We start from the raw sequence: 22,207 nt of genomic DNA on the forward strand, positions 1-22,207 counted from the left end.
AAATTTCATTATTGATCATTTTACGCTTTCTTTTTGAAAAAAATAAAAACTTCATAAAGAAAAACTATTGAAAATCTGTGTTTTCCCAAACCAATATAAATTTATTTTTCAGTATTTTAGACCAGGAACTATTGCATTTTACTCAATAAAATATTATTCTATTTATAATTTGGTCGTATATATTTTATTTCCAGTGTGACTTCCAATTCAACATAAAATTCTGGCAAAAGACAGAAGCAATTGTTGTGAATTGTGATTATTAAAATACTGGACGAAGGGCTTCCTTGAGTCATGAATTTAAGTTGTTTTAAGTATATGGTATTGATTATTTTTTAAAATAATTTTTATTTAAAAATATATTAAAATAATATTTTTATATTTTTTAAAAATTATTTTTAATATCAGCATATCAAAATAATAAAAAAAATACTAAAAAATTTATTTTAAAAAAAATAAAATAAAATAAAATTTTTAAAAAAATATTTTTAAAATATAAAGCCGGAATAAATATTCTAATATTCTATTATACCGGTGGTAAGAACGTGTTGGCGCTTTTGGTAAACCAATGCAAGTTGAGTTCAGACCAAATTAAAATCATGATGACAAAGTCAAGAATCAATGTACTGTTCTGCATTATTGGGAGGGAATAAATGGTTAATGATGGAACCAATACAAGACTTGAAAATTAACCGTTGTCAACGTACATAAAACTGTAAGCTAAAAAGGCTGTTGACGAGGAAGAAACAGGAGGAAGATGGATTCTGCTATCTGCCAGCATCTATGGAACTTGTGATCATTTCAATGGAAACCTCTCCCATATATCTTGTGCTCCTACATGGAGAATCAGAAGAGCCCAGATCATCAATCACTGGGAGCTTGTCTTCCCAGTTGAGATACCGTATGACTTCTCTCATGGTTGGCCTGGCTTCAGGCTTGTGATGAGAACACAGAAGACCCAACCCCAGCACCACCTCCATTTCCTTGACCACGAAGGCAGAGTTCAGCTCTGGATCAGCTGCATCAAGAACTCTACCCTTTTGATGGCATTCAATCACGAAATCTGTCAGGATGAAGTTACTCGTTTCAACGGGCTTTCTGCCACAAGCCACTTCAAGGAGCAAAATACCGTATGCGTACACATCGGAACTGGTAGAAGCCTGACCGGTCCGTGTCAATTCAGGTGCGATATACCCTACCGTGCCAACAATATTTGTGGTGTGCGACATGGTGCCATGATCATACAACCTGGCTAGACCAAAGTCTCCTAACCGCCCGTTCATTCCTGCATCTATCAGGACATTGCTTGACTTGACATCTCTGTGAATCACCACTTGTTCCCATTCCTCATGCAGATACAAAAGCCCTGCTGCAATGCCTTTAACAATATTGAATCTTTGCTCCCAGCTCAGTACAAAGTTGTTTCCCCGAATGAAAAGGAGACCGGCAAGGGATCCATTTGGGATGTAGTCATAAACCAGGAGGAGGTCATTATTTCTCTTACACCATCCTTGGAGATTCACCAAGTTCTTGTGCCGTAAACGTCCCAGGCTCTCGATCTCCGCAGTGAATCCTCTCAAACCCTGGATTGAATTGGTAGTGATCCTCTTAACAGCAACTTCATTTCCGTTTGTGGGCAATCTACCTTTGTACACCGCACCAAACCCACCAGCCCCAATTATCTCACTCTTTTTAAAACCCTTAGTTGCCTTATGTAGATCCTGATAGCGAAACCTGTGTGGACAATCCAATTCCCAGTCTTCAAGAGCCTCAGACTGAGGCCACTTTCTGTACACAGCATGAAAGAACAGTATTGCAAACAGAATAGTGGTCACACCGCATAAAGAAGCGATAATAGCAATCACTGAGGGTTGGAAAGAGGATGAACTGTCCTCAAATATTGGTGCGACGGGAAGTCGAGAAAGATCGAGCGGACGGGCTGCTCCTTCAGTGGAAAAACTCCATCCCAGTATGTAATGAGAGCTTGTCTTTTTACCAGTAGAGGAAGAGAAACCAGCATACATGCTATCCTTAACAACTGTGCTTAGATCTACGCGATAAGAAATAAGTGGTTGAATCGGTTTGCCTAGCCCCATGGGACCTATTGTTACATTAACAAGTTTAGCCACGCCATCATATTCTATCCAGGCTTGAATAGGTTCACCACTCTCCAACATCAAATCTTCAAACAGGTTTGCGTTGTCATCCTCGCTATAGGAAGCTGCCCTCGATGAGTTCGAACGCATGCTGTTAATGTTGACTCCGACATGATTTCCTTCAATGTCTGAATTCTCGTTGAACCCATTAACCGTGTCAAATTCAACAGCAAAAATATGGTTCGAGCTATTGCCATCATTTGAAGAGTTGAAAAGACCTAGGTAATGCTCCGCGTCAGCCCCGGGAAGCTGGTTGGAGGGAGCTAAGGCGAAAGCAAGGCCGAAGCCTCCTTTTCCTTTTGGAGAGACTATCTGAAAGACAAAGGTTGTGCTGAAAGATGAAGCATTTGGAGAAGAATTTGAACTTGTGTCAAGCATCTGTATTGGTTTGGAATAAAATGCATGCCCTACAGCATATTGTGTTTTGTTGGTGAGCCTTAGTAAACCACTAGGCTTGATAATAGAAGCTCTATCAATTGAGAGGTCTTTTTCACTTGCATTGAATCCATTGAAGATGAACTCTACACTTTGAGCCTCAACAATCATAGAAATGAACAAGTACAACAAAAACAAACAAATCGTGGAGGCCATGGAATCTTGATAAACTTGCAACTGGGAAATTAACTTTTGAGACAAGAATAGTGTTTAAGCAAAAAGATGGAGCTCGTGAGAACCCCCCAAGATGACTGGGAAGATATAAAGACTTGAAATTGTCCAAGCCTATCTCAAGAACATGTGGCGTAGGACAGGCAAAGAATAAATCAAATATCAAAGCTGCCTAGACAAAAGGATGGAATGCATGAAAACAGTACACCCAAAGAAGATTATTCGTGGCATTTTTGGCTGGCTGGAAAGACTTGAAAATTCTCATGTCGTCAGCCTCGAGAGCCGGCGATGGAGTGTAGGAAATTCAAAGTGATTTTGACACTTGTGAACATGCAAAAAACCTTTCAAGCAAGATTAACAACAAGAACCACACGTAAGATTGCCCAACAAGCAACTTAATTCTCTAACTCTTCCTTCTTCCTAAAAGTAAAATCATTGATTCTACTGTTTCTAGAACTACAATATTAGGGTTCCATTAAATTGCATAAAGTCTTGTAGGGAATAAATGAAGGGAGGAGGGTATGTTCCTGTTAGCCCATTTGACACGGTTTCAAGAGGTTTTTGAAAATGACGATACATTGTAATACTTTTGACAAGATATTAATTCATTTTCAACGGTTTTGATGTTTGAATATTAAAAATTAAATAAAATCTATAAAAAAATTATTTTAATATATTTTTAAATAAAAAATATCATATGTGATAATCTCAAACATACTTGCAATAAATACATGCACATTCAAATATATAATCTTGGCCTTTTCTTTTAGAGTTTAATTTTGATTGCTAAAAATAAATGATTGTTATTTTTATAAGTCCGTCATATAATTATGATTAATTTATATTAAATATAAGAGAAAAAATAAAGATAAATTATACTAATCTCTTTGAAATATTATGAAATTTAAAAAATAATTACTATATATTTTATGAAAGATTAACTAAAAAGATTTTTCTATCTCTACAATTGTTTTGGTATTTCGTCTTCTCTTCAGTTTCTGCAATTTGATATCAGCTTCTGCAATTTGGTATTTCTGTTCTGTCTCTGCAATTCTTTTGGTATTTCGTCTTCTCTTCAGTTTCTGCAATTTGGTATTTGAATTAAGTTTTTGCAAGAAAAATAAAAAAATTTGGAGTGATATTTTGTCTTCCGCTTCTGCACAATCTGGTATTTCGACTTTCCTACAGCTTCTGTCATGGCATCTACTACCAAAGAGATTGTTTGGTTACGTTGGTTACTTGCTGATAGGAGAGTTTTCTTTTCTCATCCTACTCCTATGAATTGTGACAACCAGAGTTCTATTCAGATTGCTCACAACTCGGTTTTTATGAGCGAACTAAGCACATTGAGATCGATTGTCATCTTACTCGTCATCATCTCAAGCATGGCACCATTACTTTGCCTTTTGTTCATTCTTCCTTGCAGATTGCAGATTTCTTTACCAAGACACATTCCATATCTCATTTTCGTTTTCTAGTTGGCAAACTCTCGATGCTTGTAGATGCCGCATCGTGAGTTTGAGGGGAGATGTTAAGTAATATTTATCTAATTTTATTTATTAAGGGTAGAATAGTATTTTCAGTTTAACTTATATATAATTCCTTTGTATTTAGGTTAACTTAAGCACTCGTAATAAACCGATTATTTAGAATTCTAGCCTCCTTTCTTTATTTAATCTTAATTAATTTAACATCCTGTTGGCAAGGTTAGCGGTTGCTGGATCAAAGAAGCATCCATGGTTGATATTGATATTGCACCAGCACTCCAAATAGTGGATGGTCTAGGGCTGCATTTTTCGGTCACCTTTCCTTCACTAGAATATATATGGTTGAAAAGAACAACTTTCCTCGAGCCCCTTTGACAAGTACCCGTTTTGGTCCCTCCAAATGAGCTCAAACTCCTCAAAATCAAGCGGTGAATATTCATTAATATTCATTAAATCAGAATCAACAGGAAAATCTTCCAACTCATTGGAAGTTGAATCAGTTGTTGCGAGAGGAGGAGAGGACTCAAAATGGTGTATATCAGCATCCATGGCTGGTTCAAAATATAAATAGTCATGCCTTTGTATGTTGTTAGAGTAGCATTGTGGGCTTGGAAGCTGAAAGAACTCAAAGTCTCTCATATTGATTGGCTAACTAAGAAGGGCTGATATCAATTAAACCACCTTGTTTGACAACTTGGATGATGATGAGAACATTAACTATAATTATGGAGTTGGATTATATATAGAAAATAAGGGAAGACAAATTTTCATTCCCTTGAGGAATTCGATCGATCTCCCGTCTAATTGAAATTCTGCACCTTATCCGGCACTGTCTTAGCAAAGGCAAACACATCTTAATCTCACGAAGTTAATTAATTTGTTGTTTTTCTTTACTGTGATTGATGGTTATCCAATCGAATTAAGGTTAATATTAACTTTAGTCAAGCTGTCCTTCCTTGTAAAATAATATTGTCAAAAGGATTTTTCTCAAGATTTCATGCAACGTTCAAAACACTAAATTTATGTTTGCTAATTAATTAATGTGTAGGTATAGGTAGGTAGATTCATGCTTTGGCCTTTTCTATCTTAGTTACCAAAAGTTCAGGCAACGTATTTAATTAGGCATGCAAAATTCACTATATATTATGCTTTTCTTTTTCATAAGGGACGACCTGAATTCATATCCAAATTAATTACTACCTATCTCAACCCTTGAGATCGAGCATCATTGCCAAAAAAAAAAAAAAAGAGTCGAATTGTCATAAAAATTTGTTACCAAAATCTCAAATTTGGGTTTCAAATTTGAAATTTCATGACCAGTTTGTTTTCTTCTTGTTCTCTTAAAAAACAAATAGTTTGTGATTGATTTGCCACCTTGATGATCACTTATTAATAAGATTAAACTACTAAATATATCTTTTAATTGATTATGATTATGCTTGATTAATATCCCAAGATAAAATTAAGTAATACAACATGTTTGGTTGGAATGAAGGAGACAAAAACTTAAAATAAATATTTTTCTAGGATAATTTTGGTATGAATTTATTTTTTTAAAATAGAAGTTCATGGAGACATGTCTTGTCTATCTCCTTTATTTTCTTCTCTTCTGTACAAAAACGTTTACCTAATCTAAAAATTATGCTATAACTAATTACTAATTAGTGCTACACATCTCAAAGCGGAGTGCTCGTTTTGTGGATTAGTTTGATGACAAATTCTAGCTCGAAAAAGGTAATGAACATTTCATTATAAAAAAAAAGGGTTCGGATAAGGTTTCCCTGAGGAAAAAGTTACCTAATCTCCTTCTTCATAAACAAACAACTAGAATAAGATAAGAGAATGGGGAAGATCAATGCTATATTTGTTGTTTGATTCAAGGGGGCATGTCGGAGATCCTGTGGCAGGACATTAATGGCATAAACAAAGAACTAAAAAAAACATAGTTCTTACGTTAATGGTTCAACAACTATAGGAGAACAAAACAATGCATGCAAGAAGACTTTGGGCTGCAAATGTTGCCATCACTCTCTCTTAATCTTATCCTTCTTTCCCACTTAAATAATATTGTTAATTAATTGCACTAAATTAATTATTATTATTATTATTATATCAACAAATCGATCGATGAATCATATTCACAGGCCATAACTGTCGATGGCATAATTAATGTCGACTAAATCTTTTCTTTCCGGTAACTAATTAATATTAATTGTACATCAGCAACAATAACAATACGCACCTTTAATTTATCAAAACAACAAAAGAATTCTTATGGATAAAAAAAGTTAGAGAATATTTTGATAAAATCATTAAATTGTAAGCATGTTATTTGAATTGTAAGCAAATTTAAAGATAGAACGAACACTTTCTACACCCAATTTGTAATAAATTAAAATATCTTTTGTGTATCTATTTTTACTGCAAACTAGTGAATATTTATTTTTATGTTCAAATCTATTTTTTAAAGTGTATTCTAAATTATTTATTATCTAAAAATACATTAAATTGATGATTTTCATGTATTTTTAAATGATTTTAATTTTATATATATATATATATATATATATATATATATATATATATATATATATATATTACTTTGATACATTTGAAATTTAAAAACATTTTTAAAAAGTAAATGAACCACTATATTCTATAATATTGAGCTATTGATATATATTATAGCAATCACTCAAATTGCTGGCTATTAACATGAAAGACATTGAAGGTAAACCATAGTTCTTCATGCTTATCATTTCTTCATTGTTTGGGAGTGTAGTTAGGCTATATATTTTTAAATTTTTAAATTTTGTTCTGTAAAGTTTTTAAATTAATATTTTTTAGTGTTTTTATTATTATTATAATATATTAATTTCAAAAATAACAAAATTTAAAAAATATTATTTTAATATATTTTAAAATAAAAAATATTTAAAAAACATACTGCATAAAAATAATAAAAATCTCTGAAAAAATCTATTAATATATTAAAATAATATTTTAACATAAGTCCAAGCATGAAGGCAGATACCATTGTGACCGCAGAGGAGGGAATACAACAACACTTAGTTTAATTTGTCACTAGATTGGACACCTCCTCAGGTGGCATGGGAAACGAATGTCTCTGATTGGCTTACGATTTAATTAGTTAATAGAAGAATAAATATTTCAAAATTTTAATCATTGGACGGTCGTGGCAGGTACGTACCTTTCCACATGTATCTTTCCTCATGCAATCCAAAAAAGAATATTCGACAATCTCTCCATGCATCATGCATGACAAAAGAAGACATTGATGATTAATTAATTTTATTAATTGGGAATTAAATAAAATATAATTACAGAATTTTAATGCTATCTATCTACATACATGTTTGTAGAAATTGATTAGTATGAACGGATTTGTTGCTTTGATTTGAAAGTGTGTTGACATTTTTAGTTTTTCTTTATTTTGTATAAATATTTTTAAACTACTCGGTAGTAAAAAATTAGTTTTTTTTGTGCTGTTGCTCTATTAATAGGACCGTTTGTTTCTTATTTTTTTTCTTATCGATAGATTTTAACCATGGCTATAATCTATGTAGTTAAAGTTTTGCTTTCTCTATTAAGAATTTCCTTTATCTTTTATATACATATTAATCTTGATTTCATAAAAAAAAAGAAGACAACTCAATAGCAACTATAATCTTAAAACATGATTTAAGGCTAATTTTGATCAATTGTTTTTAAAAAATAAAATCAACAAGTTGATGATCGAGTTTTGATGGGACCAATCATGTCTTTTTATAACTAGGACTGGTTTAGACCTTGAATTAACTAATTTTTTTTTTTATTTTTTAATCCATATCAGTCCATATCCTGGGTCGACTGGGTCCTAAGTCGACATGCCGGACTAATTCATATTTTAAAATAACGATGACAACTCATAAAATAGACTAATTTTATATATTCACATTATTTTTCTTTCTTTTTTTATTCAAACTTGGAAATTAAATATGAATTTATGTTTAAGAATTCCCCCATGTTTTGATGTATAAATTATCTGTATTATGATGGAATCCAATATTTAATGGAGTCCACATAATCCAATATTTAAGATAATGAAATCTTTGGTAATGCATGTTGGGATTAATTTCTATAATTAATGTATGAACTTGTTTCATTCATTGACTAATTGATTAATTCTCATGCCATTTTTGTTCCTAAAACCATGGCAGATCATAGGATATATATCACAGACAAAGACATTTCCGATTAGAACAAGAATGTTAAACTGTTCACTTGAGGGTCTGGCTCAATGGTCAATCGTGTGACTTGTTCCGTCCCCATCCCGAGTTCGATCCTTTATGTGCACGCCTGTCACCTCCGCGGTGCCTTACCTGTTCACTGAGCTTGCAGGATGCTTAGTGGGCCGTGGGGAATAGTCATGATGCACGCAAGCTGGCCTGGACACCCCACGATAATAATAAAAAAAATGTTAAACTGTACAGATTTTTTAATGAACAAACGATCTCTCTCTTGTTGTTTTGTTAGATTTGCAATGATTTTGTGATGCAGGGCTCCGAGGTAAAATACAAAGAGCTGGTTAGATTAAGAATCTATTAGTTTTTTTTGTTTTAAAAAGAAAAAAAAGATATATATATATATTAAATTATTTTTTTCTATTTTTAAATAATTTTAATTTAACATTTCTAAATAAAAATATTTTGAAAATAAACGATACCATTCTAACATGACTATGCAACAAATTAAGAATCCCAAAGGGTTGCTATAACTACATCGAAATCGGTATAATACAATTCTTAGGGTACGTATAAATTATAAAAATACATACACTGTATATGCAACAAATAAAACGTTGGTTTATCAAGAGATTGAAATCTTCATCTTATCCTAAGAAATCACAATTAATTAGTTCGGAAACAGCTAATTGGATTATCATAATGGCTTGATTAAGTTTATTTATTAATTAATTTAAAACAAAGAATGGAATTAGGAAATCCCTTATTTATATATATATATATATATATATATATATATATATATATATATATATATATATATTTTCCTTTAGAGATCATGTTATTGCGTATTAGTAGCAAACGTAATTATTTCCCAGCTCAACTAGCAGAAGGTATTGGTATAAAGGTTACAAAACTTTATACCAAGAATTAAGAACTTGGAGAGATTAATTATAGGCAGGAATAATTAATGATTAACGGTCTATTTTGGAATTATAGTAGAGTTTGTGATTCAAAATATTTTTTAATTAGAAATGTATTAAAATGATATATTTTTTTAATTTTTAAAAATTATTTTTAAGATTAACACTTTCAAACAATTTAAAAACATAAAAAAAATAATTTTTAATAAAAATAAAATAAAAATAAAAATTTAAAAGAAAATGATTTGTAACATGTTCTCGAGCAAATTTTATGATATAACTATCCACCACATTTGTTTTTTTTTTTAAAACAGCAAAAGAGTCCCAACAAATCTTAGAAACATAGGATGGATATTAATTATTGTCTTATAGTAAAAAAATTTTTGTAAATGATTTCTAATTGAATTATTAAATTTTTAAAATATAAAGCACTGGAAAACATGTTTATTAAAAATTAATCAATCGCAATCATAATTATCGTACAAGGAATGGTATTGGTTAATCAAATTAAGAAGAGTTTTATTTGAACCATTTAGATGGTGGCCAAGTGATAAGAACTTGGGACCAAGAGGTTTGTTCCCTCTGTGGTCTCAGGTTCGAGCCCTGTGGTTGTTCATATGATGGCTACTAGAGGTTTACATAGTCGTTAACTTCAGGGCCCGTGGAATTAGTCGAGGTGCGCGCAAGCTGATCTGGACACCCATGTTAAACTAAAAAAAAAAGAAAAGGTTTTATTTGCTAAATAAATGAATTAATCAGCAAGTCGATGCTTATCCATTGTGTGTGGAAACAAAGCATGTCCGACTTAAAGCAACAGGGAAAGATCCCGTATGGTGGCAGTGGAAGCAGGAAGAAAGAGTCACGGCAGTTGTTAGGCTACATATTATGGCACTATTCATGACAAGGCTTCTTCTCTCATTGGTCTATAAAGTCAAAGAAATGACAAAATTATTTGGCAGAGACGTTCCTCACTCAACTACATAGCATTTCGCACGCACGCCCTGAAAAAAACTATATTATAGTTATTTAATCCGAGCTTGGTTGGTCCACTGGATGAATAAATCCATATGATCGGAAACTGATTTAAATTGATTTTGAAATTAACATAGTTAAATGCAGAAGATTTAGTAATTAATTTACAATCCGGTTGACTCGGCTTGAACACCCGATTAGTAATTAATTAATTTATAAATTTTATGCCACTTTGAGTGGTTAAAGTGTTCAAGTAAATTAAGGGTTACTTAGCCAATTATATCCCACTACAAAGTAATTAAAATAATGAGATGATGAAACGAATTCCATAAAGAAAATATAATTATAGAGCTAAATTAAGTAATTAATGATCAGTGCCACGCAAATCTTTGTGTGTTTAGATGTGATTTTCATTTTAATTTAATGATTATCCAATACACGTGTTGTTAGAACGCAATGCATGAAAGGACAAAAGCTTAAAACATCGAGAAATTTACATGAAGTTTCGTCCATCTTTGAAATGTTAAGTGCCAATAAAATGCAAAGAAGTGTTCATAAAAACGTTCAATTAAATGATGAGTCGTCCATTTCAATATTTATCAATTTACAATCCATAATTTTTTTTTAATTTAATGATATTATTAAACTCTATATATTTATAAATTCATGATATTAAACACTGATCGACAAATCAACTCGGCTCCACTAATCTATTTTCTAGCTTAGACCAGGTTAAAATTTTATTTTAATTTTATTTACTTTCAAGTTAACCGTGACTCAACCAAAATGAACACTGATCGATAAATCAACTCGTGACTCCATTAATCTATTTTCTAGCTTAGATCAGGTTAAAATTTTATTTTAATTTTATTTACTTTCAAGTTAATCCTGACCCAACCAAAATGATTATTTTTTTAAAAAACAATTTCATTTTAATTTTATTAAAAATAATTATTTTATTAATTTAGGACAATTCACTCTAGTTATAACCAAAGTTTTATGTCAAGCTTAATAACTATGACTAGTAAGATTTTGAGCTACGACAAGCAAGAACAGGCAAACTCCTCAAATTTATAATGAAAGGTAATCTTGTTGTAAAAATACTACTTCCCTGTCTTAGTAACTATTTACTATTAACATCATCAATTGTTATATATAAAAAAAGAAAGTTGATGGACCGTAATTTCTTCTTTAATATTTAAGTGGGGTCGATTGGTAATTTAGAAAGCATTTGACATTCTCCAATATCTGAGAAAACAGAGAGGAAATATTTCTTTTTACAGACAGGAAGATGGTAAAAACACGTAGTCTCATTCCACCGTAATAAATTAACTCATCAAAGTAATTAATAATGTAGCTTATATATATCAGACCCCAGAAGAAATTTACTGTATATTTGCTTGTCTTTTCCTGGCAGGAAAATATTTTGATGACTCCAAGGCTCGTGGAAGAGGTCTAATTTGTTTGAATAAATTAACCCCAAGAAATTTAATTTATAAACACTAAAAACAATGCACAAGTAGGCGTTTGAAGGATCGTATGAAATCACCTTTCCCCTTGTGGGCTGTTGCTTCACATATTGAACCAATTGTAATGCCTTCTGTATGTATTCATTATTCAATAGTAAGTTAGTAGTTATTTTACCCATTTATTGTGCGGGTTGGGTAATTGTTTTTAATAAAAAATAAATACACAAAATTTTCAAATATGTTTTTTTTAATTTTATTTATAAATAAAAAAATCTATACATAAATTTAATTACATATATTAAGAACTACATGTATCAATAAATACAAAAAATAAAGTGTTGATGCCTTAATTTAACTCGTTTCACTGGAGATTAAATAATTTTTTTATAATACAAAAAAAATTAATGTATTAATATTATTAGTAAAAATACTTTAAAAAAACAATCAATGGAATACTCCCGAATACCTATAAACCCCATTCAAAGACATGGATATTCTGCATTATTTACTCCATTACGTACCTTGTTTTCTTCCAAGAGAATAGATTAAATCGTACACATCTAGGTGGGATGAATTAAGGAAAAGGCTAGGAAATGGTGCCCCATTGGAAATATTAGTGTGTGTGTGTGTATACGTGCAAGACAAAGTAATTATAGTGTAAGGTAATTACTTCGAAATTTAAATTATTAATTAACCTAATCTCTTGGATTAAAATAGAAGTATCTAAATAAATGGATATGCATGAAGAATATAATATGTCTTTAAGAGGCTACAAATACAAAGAAAGGAAGGCTCGGTTGGTAACTTGATGGGAATAAAACTCTATAGAAAGCCTGTGAGAATGATTGGCAGGACCGTTTATTTTTTTAATTTAATGTTCATTTCCTGCTATCATATTCTATTATGCTAATCTGTCTCTATATTGTTCTCTAATCTTTGTATAAATACCCACTAATCTTGTTCTAAAAAATGATCAGAAGCAGCAACAACAAATTAACTCTTCTTTTCTACCTAACATTTAATTGAACCTTTCATCAAAATTAATGATGATGCAACCAGAAGTTTTCCAGCCTTCATGGCCATTCTACAGGGTCATAAGCTCAGCTAATCTTGACCAACTTGGTTTCTATGGTACTGACATGGATGCGTATGTTGATGCCTGTCAATTCTCTTCTTCGTTTGCCAACAATGAGGATATCTATGATATTTCCTCAATGTTTCCTACAGTTTTCAATGGTGATCAGTCTGTCCAATCCCCAGTTTCTTCCGATGACGTCCAAGTCAAGGTACCTCGCGTTGAGGATTTTTTGATGGAGGGCTTTGAGCCTAATCTCATCAAGGACATGGAGCTTATATTCTGCGAGAGCGAGGGAAATTCTTCTTCACAGGAGCTATCCAGTGAAGGGGAAAATGTTTGGAGTCCTAGCCCTTCAATAAAATCAAGTGAAGCATCCATGGACACCACACCAATTCCACAGTCAACACTTGAATTACCAGGGGAAGAGCTACAGCTTGAAAATCAAGTGAGTCTCTTTCATTTACTCAAGGCTTATGGAGAAGCCATGGATGGAGGACAGAGTGAGCTTGCAGATGTGATCATGAGATGTATGAGTGAGAAAGTTAGCCCTGCTGGTGAAGCCTTGGAGTGTCTCGCCTTTAATCTATGCCAAGATCTTGAGAAGCAAGGGGATTATATAAAACGAGAATCCTGCAGGAATTTTGAGGCAGCTTTCAGGGCATTCTACCAAATTTTCCCATATGGGAGATTTGCTCACTTTGCTGCCAATTCAGCAATCCTTGAAGCTATTCCAGCTGATGCAGAGACAATACACATAGTGGACTTCGATCTTGGGGAAGGCATTCAATGGCCTCCATTGATTGAGGCCTTTGCACACCAACAAAAGGCAGTGAGATTGACAGCAATAAAATGGAAAAAGGATGACTGCAATTGGGCTCCCATGGTCTGGAGTTTCGATGCGGCGAAAAGGAGACTTCTTGATCATGCAAGATACTTTGGTCTAAACTTGAAGGTAGAGGAGATGGGAATTGAAGATTTGGTGAATGAGGAAAAGAAGGCAAATAAAAGAGGTGGTGGGAAAGAATGGTTAATCTTCAACAGCATGCTCAGACTTCCACACATGGGAAGGGCAAGGAGCAGACAGCTTGTTGAACAGTTCCTAAGGGTAGCCAAAGCCTTGTTGGCCAATTCTGCCTTCTGCAACTCCAGCAGCAGGGGAATTATTACTTTTGGTGATGGTGATTCCTGTGAAAACTTGAAGAACAGTTCCGATTTCGGATCATTTTTCGAAGGGCATTTGGCGCATTACAAAGCCCTGCTTGATTCAATCGAGTCCAAATTCCCAGTTCATCTCACAGAAGCAAGAATGGCATTGGAGTGTCTGTTCGTGGCACCTTACATCTCTTCCCAGGATTGGTACCAAAAGTGGGTGGAGATGAAGCAAGGTTGCAATCTTGAGCTGGGAAATGGGTTAGAAGGATGGAGGGTGAGCAGAGTGAACCTGGAGGAAGCTAGAGAAATGGTGGGAGGCAAGCAAAGTTCTTACGGAGTAAAGATCGGGGGAGACCTGGGAAATGAGATGATTTTAGAGTGGAAATCAACTCCGTTAGTCAGAGTTTCTACATGGAGAAATTAAAGCTAGAAAAATTAAAAATTATTTTTCAAGTAAATATAAAAATAATAAATTTATTACTCCATGTTGCATAGATTCATTACTTCTAAGTTCTAACTGTAGAAGAGAAATGTCTGTCTAGCTCAGGGAAGAATTCTGTTTTGTATAAAAAGGGCATCGATGATGGAGGATGCAATATTTTCAGTTTTCTTAGTTGATTTAATAATTATTTTCTTAATTCTCCTTCTAATTTTATGTTTTTTTTTTTAATTTTGAAGAAAAAATGTTTTGGAGTTTTATAATTATATATGAAAAAAGAACTCCATGCTCATAAATCTATTAAATGATTAAAAAAATATGTGATAGTGTTATTCTTACTTGTTCGGTGCAATTTTACTATTTTTTTATTTAATAACATGTTAATCGAACATATATTTTTTTAGATAATTTTAAAAAACCCCTTCTAGATGTATATAAAAATATTTTAAAGAAAGAAACACAATTTTTTAATGACATGATAAATTTTAGGGGTTAGCAAAAAAAACTAATTAAATCGAGAAAAAAAACTGAAAAAACTGAACGGTGAAAAAAAAAACCGATTAAAATTTTAAAAAAATCAACTGGTTCAGTTCGATTTCAGTTTTATAAACCTAAAACCGAAAAAACTAGAAAAAACCGAGTCAAACCGGAAAAAAACGAGTCAAAATTGAGTCAAACCGGTTTGATCTGGTTTTTATCTTAAAAACTGAATTGAACCAAAACCAGTTTTTGTTCGGTTTTAATTTTTTAAAAAAAATTTGTTTTAATTATTTTTTTGATAAAAATCGAATCTAACCGAAAATAATAACTTGTAATGAATTTTATTAAGGTTAAAAAGTAGTCCAGGGTTATAAATTCCTCTAATTTTACTATTTAAGTAAACTAAAAATATCCTTTTTTACTTGTCTTCGGTAATTAGATCACATTAAATCTATAATATAGAAAAAATTGAAGAAGTCTTTCTTTTTTAAAACTAGTATATTAAATTTCATTGTTTTATAATTTCCTTCAATTAAATTTAATTTGTTAAAAGAAAAGGTGGTAATTTTCTGCTAGGAATTCTTTTTTAATCTCTTAGTATCATCAACTAATGAAATTTTATTTTAGAATTATATAAAAAGATTTCCAAAAATCCATATAATATATTTTTGTTCTTTATTTACAGTTATCTTTTTCACCTAAATTCTTTAATTAATTCATTCACAAAAGGTCGAATGCGACCAGTGAAACGACATCGTTTCCCAATTTTTAATCAAACAATTAATTTCTCGAGTTTTTCCCTCTCTTATCCTTCCGCTTTCTTCAACAAAACAAATTTCGAAAATTCGAACACTTCACAGTATCTTACAGAAACCCTAAAAAAAAAAAGAAATGGGGGATTTCTCTGGAAAAATCGACGTAGAGAAACTAATCTCATTCAGCGACGATCTCGTCGCCGTTTTGAAGGATCAAAGAGACATTAACAACTTGAGTCACTGTCTTCAACAGTCACACTCTCTCAAATCCTCTTGCGATGCTGAATTCAACGACTCCAAAACCCTAATCGAAGGTCTCTGTTTGCTGATTTTAAATTTAATTTGTAATTTTTTTTTGGTAGATCTGATTGGTTTTAGCAATTTGGAGCAGATTATGAGAAAAAGATAGAAGAATGCAAGAAGAAAACGGAGAAGGCGAAAGCGGAAGTTGTTTCCGATGCCGACATGGAGATTCTGGAGCAGGAATTGGAAGCGGAGCTTCAAAAAGAAGCTGCTCTTATGGAGGAGCTCAGATAAGTACTTTACTTGAGTTGTTTTGGATAATTATTTGTTATTATTTTTTTGGTGGTACTGGGAATTGATTATTGTTTTTTTTGTTTAAACACAGTGATCAACAATGAGATTAGTGATTTGGAGTGTCAACGGGTTTCTTTTGAGGAACGAAAGCGAAATATGAAGAAAAACGAGAAAGATGAGCTCAGAGCACAGTGAGTATTTCTTCATACCTGGTAGATAGAAAGAAAGAATTGATTACTATGTGTTACTTGAACTGTTTGGAAAGAAAATTGTGATTGTGTTATCTTTTTGCGCGTACCGAAAATGATTATATGTTATTAGTAGCTTGATTAACTGGTAATGCAGAAGATTGATTTCGATTGTTTATTTCTTTTAAAGTCTTTGTGTTCAATCCCAGTTGTGAATATTGAATCTTATAATGTGCATTTGTTTTTTTAATAAGTATTGCAAAGACGAGGTGTTGATGACTGTGTGATACCTAGTAATGCTTCCCATTTTTGTTTGTGCTTGCAGGAGGATGCTTTCAATGTATGCATCTGTGACTAATATCATTCCGGACTTGGATGATCACTCCAAAATCTCTGGCCGTATCCTTTATATTACAATTGACTCACATGGATTTCTTTTTGTTTTGTTTTTTTTATTGTGTTGAAATTCTTTCTTCCTAGCGGGTGTCTTTCTTTCAGGTTCAATGCTGTTTGCTAATTGTGGAAGGTTGACTGTCCTTAATATTGGTTATAGATATTGTGCATAGAGATAACAAGGCTGTTGAGAAATTTGAATTTGATCCGACAAAGATAAGTTCATTTGAAATATGTCAGAGCATCTGGGAGATGATAAATAAGCAATAGCTGTTTGGATATCTTCAGCTGGCTTGTGTGCTTCTACTTGGTTTTAATGCGTCTTTCTGTAATATACTTGGTCACTTATTTTGTAGGAGGTGGTCTTCTTTTGTTGAATGTATTTGGCTTTCGTCCCTTCAGATGTGATGGTGCTCTTGTGAGGCATTGCATTCTAGTGTTTGTATGTTCACTTTTGTTGCAGCAATGAAATGTGATAGTTTATAAACCTTGTTTCCCTACTATTCTATTCATTATCAAAAAAGGCTAATATTTTTCTCAAAAGAATGGAGAAAAGGAGAATGTTGATATGATTTTTCTGGATGAAAGCTACGAAATCACAGCACATGGAGTGGAACTTTATTAAATGCATTTTCCCTTTTGTTTATATGCTTGCAGAACCGCTAATTACATCACCCTATGGTTTATGAACTACAGGAATCCACCTGGGGAGTTCCTTGTGCAAGAACCATGCCTGGAAAATTGAAAGCCATAGGTACATACTCCCTTTATTTTATTCTATAATAAAAGGATGCATGCATAATAATCATGCAAGGGGTTCCATCTTCATCTGGTGCTTTCCTGAACTGTCACCTGACCTCGCTTCGCTTGCATGACAGACTGATTGGAGTGAGGTGTCCTTGTTAATTGAGGTGTTGGGATGTGAACTGCAAGTCTTGGGCAAAGACTTGCCTTTGTATGCCTTGCAAACATAGTGAATGAAACTCCCATAGTCCTGCATTAAAAAAATAAATGTATAAATAAATAAACACGAACAAGGATATTGTTCAGAGGGGAATAGAGATCGTAGAAGGGTTGTGACTGACATCAAGGAGAGGTGTATCATCTACTACCACCCATGGCACGTATTTGTGAGGCGGTCTGAGATGATCTGTTTCTTTGCCATTTTGGAGGACAAGCTGCATGTTTATTTACTTGAAACATCAGTTCTAGCATTTAAACTTAGAATGCAGTATAAAGAAGCCAAGAGCCATAGCAAGTAACTTTGCATCCAAAACTGCGCACCACCTTCTTGAAAATCTGAATCGCCTACCTTTAGGCTTGTCTGAATTCCAGGCAAGCAAATCTAATTTTTTTTTTAATCAAATAAAATGTGATCAGTGGATGAACCAAACCTCTTTTCCATGTCCACTGTCATAGCATTTCTTGATGGATTGTGTAGACAGTCTCAATTTACCAGAACATTCTTCCCAGGATTCTTCTGCTCGATTTCTATCAGGAGCTTTATATTGCTTTTCGATACACTTGATGAAATCGAAGTGCTTCTTCTGCATAGTAATTAACTGAAGATCAATTTCATTCTGTGGCTGAATTGTATCTTCTAAATTACAATAAATGCTTGTTTTTTCACCATGTTTATTTTTGTTCACAGTTAAGTATTTATCAGAGAGAGCAGGTTTTACCAAATCAGGCCAGAGGTTGATGGCACAAGCATGTATGATGTTCAGATAGCATTCATCTTCCCCATGCTGCAAAATACCGAAGTAAACGGTGATTGATCAAACAATGGAAAGAACAAGAAACAAAAAGAAAGAACAATACTGAAGATGGAAATTGCAACCTGACACTCAATGGTATTGTTGGAGTCTAGAATAGCATTTCCCCATGGAACCAGTCTGAGATTGAGAATGGTCATGAGATCAGTCTCCAGGACCTGAGCTAGGGGACCTGCAATGAAACTGCTGCAATATGGACAAAGAGATTCATAATATAAAGACATTGTAACTTTCTCAGAATTGCGAGAGATTTTCCTGGACGTAACAGGAGGCGCTGGTTCCTGAACAACATCATACTCTGAAGAATGGGAAGGGGTGACGAACAACACCACCAGAGAAGTGAGAACAAGGAAAGAGAGTAATGGAGAAGAGCCCATCTCTTTTTGATGGTTGGTGCATTGAAAACTCAACGTGGTGTGCGGTATTTATAGGTCTAGCAAGTGACGAGAAATATTTTTTTGTCCCAGTCAGATAATGTGACACCTCATGCCCTACCATCAATGCTCTGTGAGTAGTAGCTGAAACCTACCAAACATTTTTTCTTTTTAAGAACATATTCATCTGATAGACTGATTTATTGAAGCACCAGCTTAAAATGGAGTTAATTAAACATAAATACTGGAGATACGGAGATGGAAGTGACATGTTTTTTTTTTTAAATATAAATTTATTTTAAAATTATCATAAAAATAGATTTATATTATGGTTTTTTCTCCGTCTCTTCAGCCAAGTACACTGTGTCCTTTCTGTTTGGCATGAGACTAAAGTCAGCATAAACTTTGGCCACCGACCACCCTAATCGTCTAACAGTTATGGCAAGAGCCTACCAAATCACTCGACGAAACCATGGTGGAATATCGAGCTCAGGAAACGAGAGATTAGCAGCAAGTCGTCAACATTTAAGTGGCTGGCGTTAATGCCACGACAGTGATCTCATCGAAAGAGTTTTTGGCATGTGCAACCTAGAGATTGAAAAGGTGAAGCTCTTCAAGTCGTCATAAGTTTGCTATAATAGTTAAGTGCATTTACTCTCCTGTCAGCCCCCGTTAGGAAACGATTTAAGGCAGAGGATGCGAGGGTTCTTCTGCACTTTTTCCATGGGAGATAATTTTAGAGACCAGAAAGCAGCCGTTCATCCTGCTCTGAGCTGTTAACGACCAGTCTCTGCTGTACACGAGTAGGGTGAAAGAAGAGTGATTCCAAGAAAAAACTCATGCCGTCTCTCATATTGGTTAGGATGACTAGTAGTTGGCTGGTTGCTTCCGTTGCTAGCACTTGGTCAACTTCAGTCAGTCAGACACAAGTGACAAAGTTACACAGAGCTCAAGAACTGTGTTACAAGTCAGAAAACACAGTGTCACCACGGCCATTGATCAAAAGTTACCAACGCAGTGAGAAAGAGAAGTGGAGGGCAACTGTGGAATGGACAAAAAGAGTCATGAAACATGAACTTGTAGAATATAGGCGTTCCATTAATAATCAGATACCTACCCTCTTGCAGTGTTAGAAAATGGTTGTCGCCAAAACAATTAAACTCCTGGCACCATTCTTTATGCATTAATGGTATACCAATTGCCCTGCAGCAACCCAGACGCCAGCTCCTAAGCTGCTTTTCCAGTCATTTGTTACCTTTTTTTTTTCTTTTTTTTTAATTCAATTAAATGAACTTGAGAAATATAGGTGCCAAAGTTATTGCTCAACATTCCAAAGCACATGCAGATTCAGAGAGCGAGAGAGAGAGAGAGAGAGAGAGAGAGAGCTGCATAAAAAAAGATCTATTTTAAGGAACTTTTTCAAGATGTTAGCCAAGGCCATGGAGCTCAAGTGTCTAGACTGCCCAGTGTCAAAAAACTCTCAGCCATTGAAAGAGCTGGAACATGCATCCTTACATCGGATCTGACATCATACCCATAAAGCAAAACCATTTGGCTGCTTACATTCAGAAGAGATAGATTTTTATGAGCCATGTAAGCTTTAGGCAAAGCTTGAAAATGCTAGGAAATCAACCTCATTTTCTATGCAATATCAAGGGTGTCAAGACAACCTAGTTAGAAAGTACATCTCCAATCATGCTGCTGTCAAAATATCCGCATGAACGTCACACTCTTCAACAGGATACAACCTAAAAATGAATAGGAAATCAATAGTTAGGTGAGCTGATTGCTAGTTTGCTACCAGGGAATACATGTTACGAAGGCATAGGATTGTTTATTTTTGTCTCAATTCTTTTTTTTTTTACTTAATGTACAAAATAACATCTTCTCTTTTATTTTATTGTATCTATTTACAATACCTGAAATCTTTTTATTTAATTTATTGATATTTTATTTATTTTATTCAGATTATAATTTATTAAATTTTCACATCTAAAATATTCATCAAGATCATCACCATCTAGAAAATTATTATTGCTACTACTATAATTAACACTAATAATATCAATATAATTAAATCAAAACTACTTGAATTATCTGGATTGACATTATTTTGAATATCTAAATTATTTTTAATTCCATGACTTTTTATTTTAGTATTATTAGAAATCTTTTCATTGTTATTATTATTTTTTTTTATTTTTTTTTCATGTTACACTATCAATGACATCAAACAAATCAATATTTGACGAACCATAATGTTTATTTTCCATCAGTTATCTAATTTATATATGAACATTAGTGCTAGTCTAGGTTTAACATAGAGGAAGGAAAAGGACTTTGGAACTGTTTATACTTCATGTAAATTGGACTTGGATCAATTTTACCGAGTGTATTGATTTTGCTAAAATCAAGTCTAATTTTATTGGTTTTTAATTTTTTAGTTTGATTTTACAAGTAAATATAAATTGACACGTAATATCATGTATTTTATTGGTTTTTTATTTATTTAGTTTGATTTTACAAATAAATATAAATTAACTTGTAAAATTATATAATTTTACAAGTTAACTTGTAATTTTAATATATACCATGAGTAATTTAGCTTCGAAGAAAATAGATGAGGATGATTGAGTTGTCTGTTGTCTGTGTCTCTGCAGATTATATATATCTGCTGCCATCAGTACCGATACCATTCCTGCTGCTCATACTAGTGTTAGTGGCCTTTCCACTTTGTTGTATAAATTTTAATATCATTAATTACAGGCAAAGCAATATGCAGGTCATCCACAAACTATGCAGGTCTTAGAAAATATCCTGAAAATTAATTTATTCCTTAATTAGGATCCTTAAACTTTTAAGAGGATGACCAGCCATGATGCATGATGCAAAATCCTCAACAAAGACATCTAACTTCCATGTCATTTTGGGAACCACTTTCTTACAAGTTGAAACAAAAATTAATTAGCTCGATCGATCGATGAACTGTAAGAATCTCAATGTCTTACCCATTCGAGAAAATGATAAATTTGTGATGATACAAGGCACATGCTTCTAAATTAACTTCTAATATGTCTGCCAAATCCTGGAAATTCTTGTTTTCAGCATCAAGTAGGTCTGTCCATGAATTCTTGTTTCACAGCTGTGTTATGTTGGTTTTTGTTGAAAAAAAAATTGTATAT

At 33.0% G+C, this 22,207-nt stretch overlaps 4 protein-coding genes across 5 annotated transcripts; 2 read left to right on the plus strand and 2 right to left on the minus strand.

Annotated features, from left to right (window-relative positions):
• Positions 1–613: 613 nt before the first annotated feature.
• LOC133676412 (probable L-type lectin-domain containing receptor kinase VI.1) lies at positions 614–2,744 on the minus strand. Its single transcript, XM_062098049.1, has one exon. It carries the CDS (start codon positions 2,742–2,744, stop codon positions 765–767), a length of 1,980 nt encoding a protein of 659 aa, XP_061954033.1. The 3' UTR covers positions 614–764.
• A 10,099-nt stretch (positions 2,745–12,843) lies between these two features.
• LOC133676555 (protein NODULATION SIGNALING PATHWAY 2-like) lies at positions 12,844–14,791 on the plus strand. The gene has a single exon (XM_062098239.1). It carries the CDS (start codon positions 12,898–12,900, stop codon positions 14,506–14,508), a length of 1,611 nt encoding a protein of 536 aa, XP_061954223.1. The 5' UTR covers positions 12,844–12,897; the 3' UTR covers positions 14,509–14,791.
• A 1,030-nt stretch (positions 14,792–15,821) lies between these two features.
• On the plus strand, positions 15,822–19,267 carry LOC133676793 (kinetochore protein SPC24 homolog). 2 transcript variants are annotated; one of them, XR_009835665.1, is made up of 7 exons: positions 15,822–16,072; positions 16,150–16,291; positions 16,385–16,486; positions 16,809–16,882; positions 17,037–17,318; positions 17,573–17,630; positions 18,528–19,267. XR_009835665.1 is itself a non-coding variant. In XM_062098532.1 (5 exons), the coding sequence occupies exons 1-5, from the start codon at positions 15,895–15,897 to the stop codon at positions 17,144–17,146; spliced, it is 606 nt and encodes a 201-aa protein (XP_061954516.1). In that variant the 5' UTR covers positions 15,822–15,894; the 3' UTR covers positions 17,147–17,363. The 2 variants fall into 2 exon arrangements, 1 of the variants encoding a protein (XP_061954516.1); XM_062098532.1 differs by lacking the exons at positions 17,573–17,630; positions 18,528–19,267 and having other exon boundaries at positions 17,037–17,363.
• Positions 17,466–19,028, minus strand: LOC133676792 (gamma-interferon-responsive lysosomal thiol protein-like). Its single transcript, XM_062098531.1, has 5 exons — positions 18,717–19,028; positions 18,559–18,624; positions 18,271–18,423; positions 17,962–18,054; positions 17,466–17,870 (listed from the first exon to the last, which is right to left on the minus strand). The coding sequence occupies exons 1-5, from the start codon at positions 19,026–19,028 to the stop codon at positions 17,682–17,684; spliced, it is 813 nt and encodes a 270-aa protein (XP_061954515.1). The 3' UTR covers positions 17,466–17,681.
• Positions 19,268–22,207: the final 2,940 nt, after the last annotated feature.

The sequence above is a fragment of the Populus nigra genome, chromosome 17 (genome assembly GCF_951802175.1).
Source record: "Populus nigra chromosome 17, ddPopNigr1.1, whole genome shotgun sequence".
Classification (NCBI taxonomy): domain Eukaryota; kingdom Viridiplantae; phylum Streptophyta; class Magnoliopsida; order Malpighiales; family Salicaceae; genus Populus; species Populus nigra.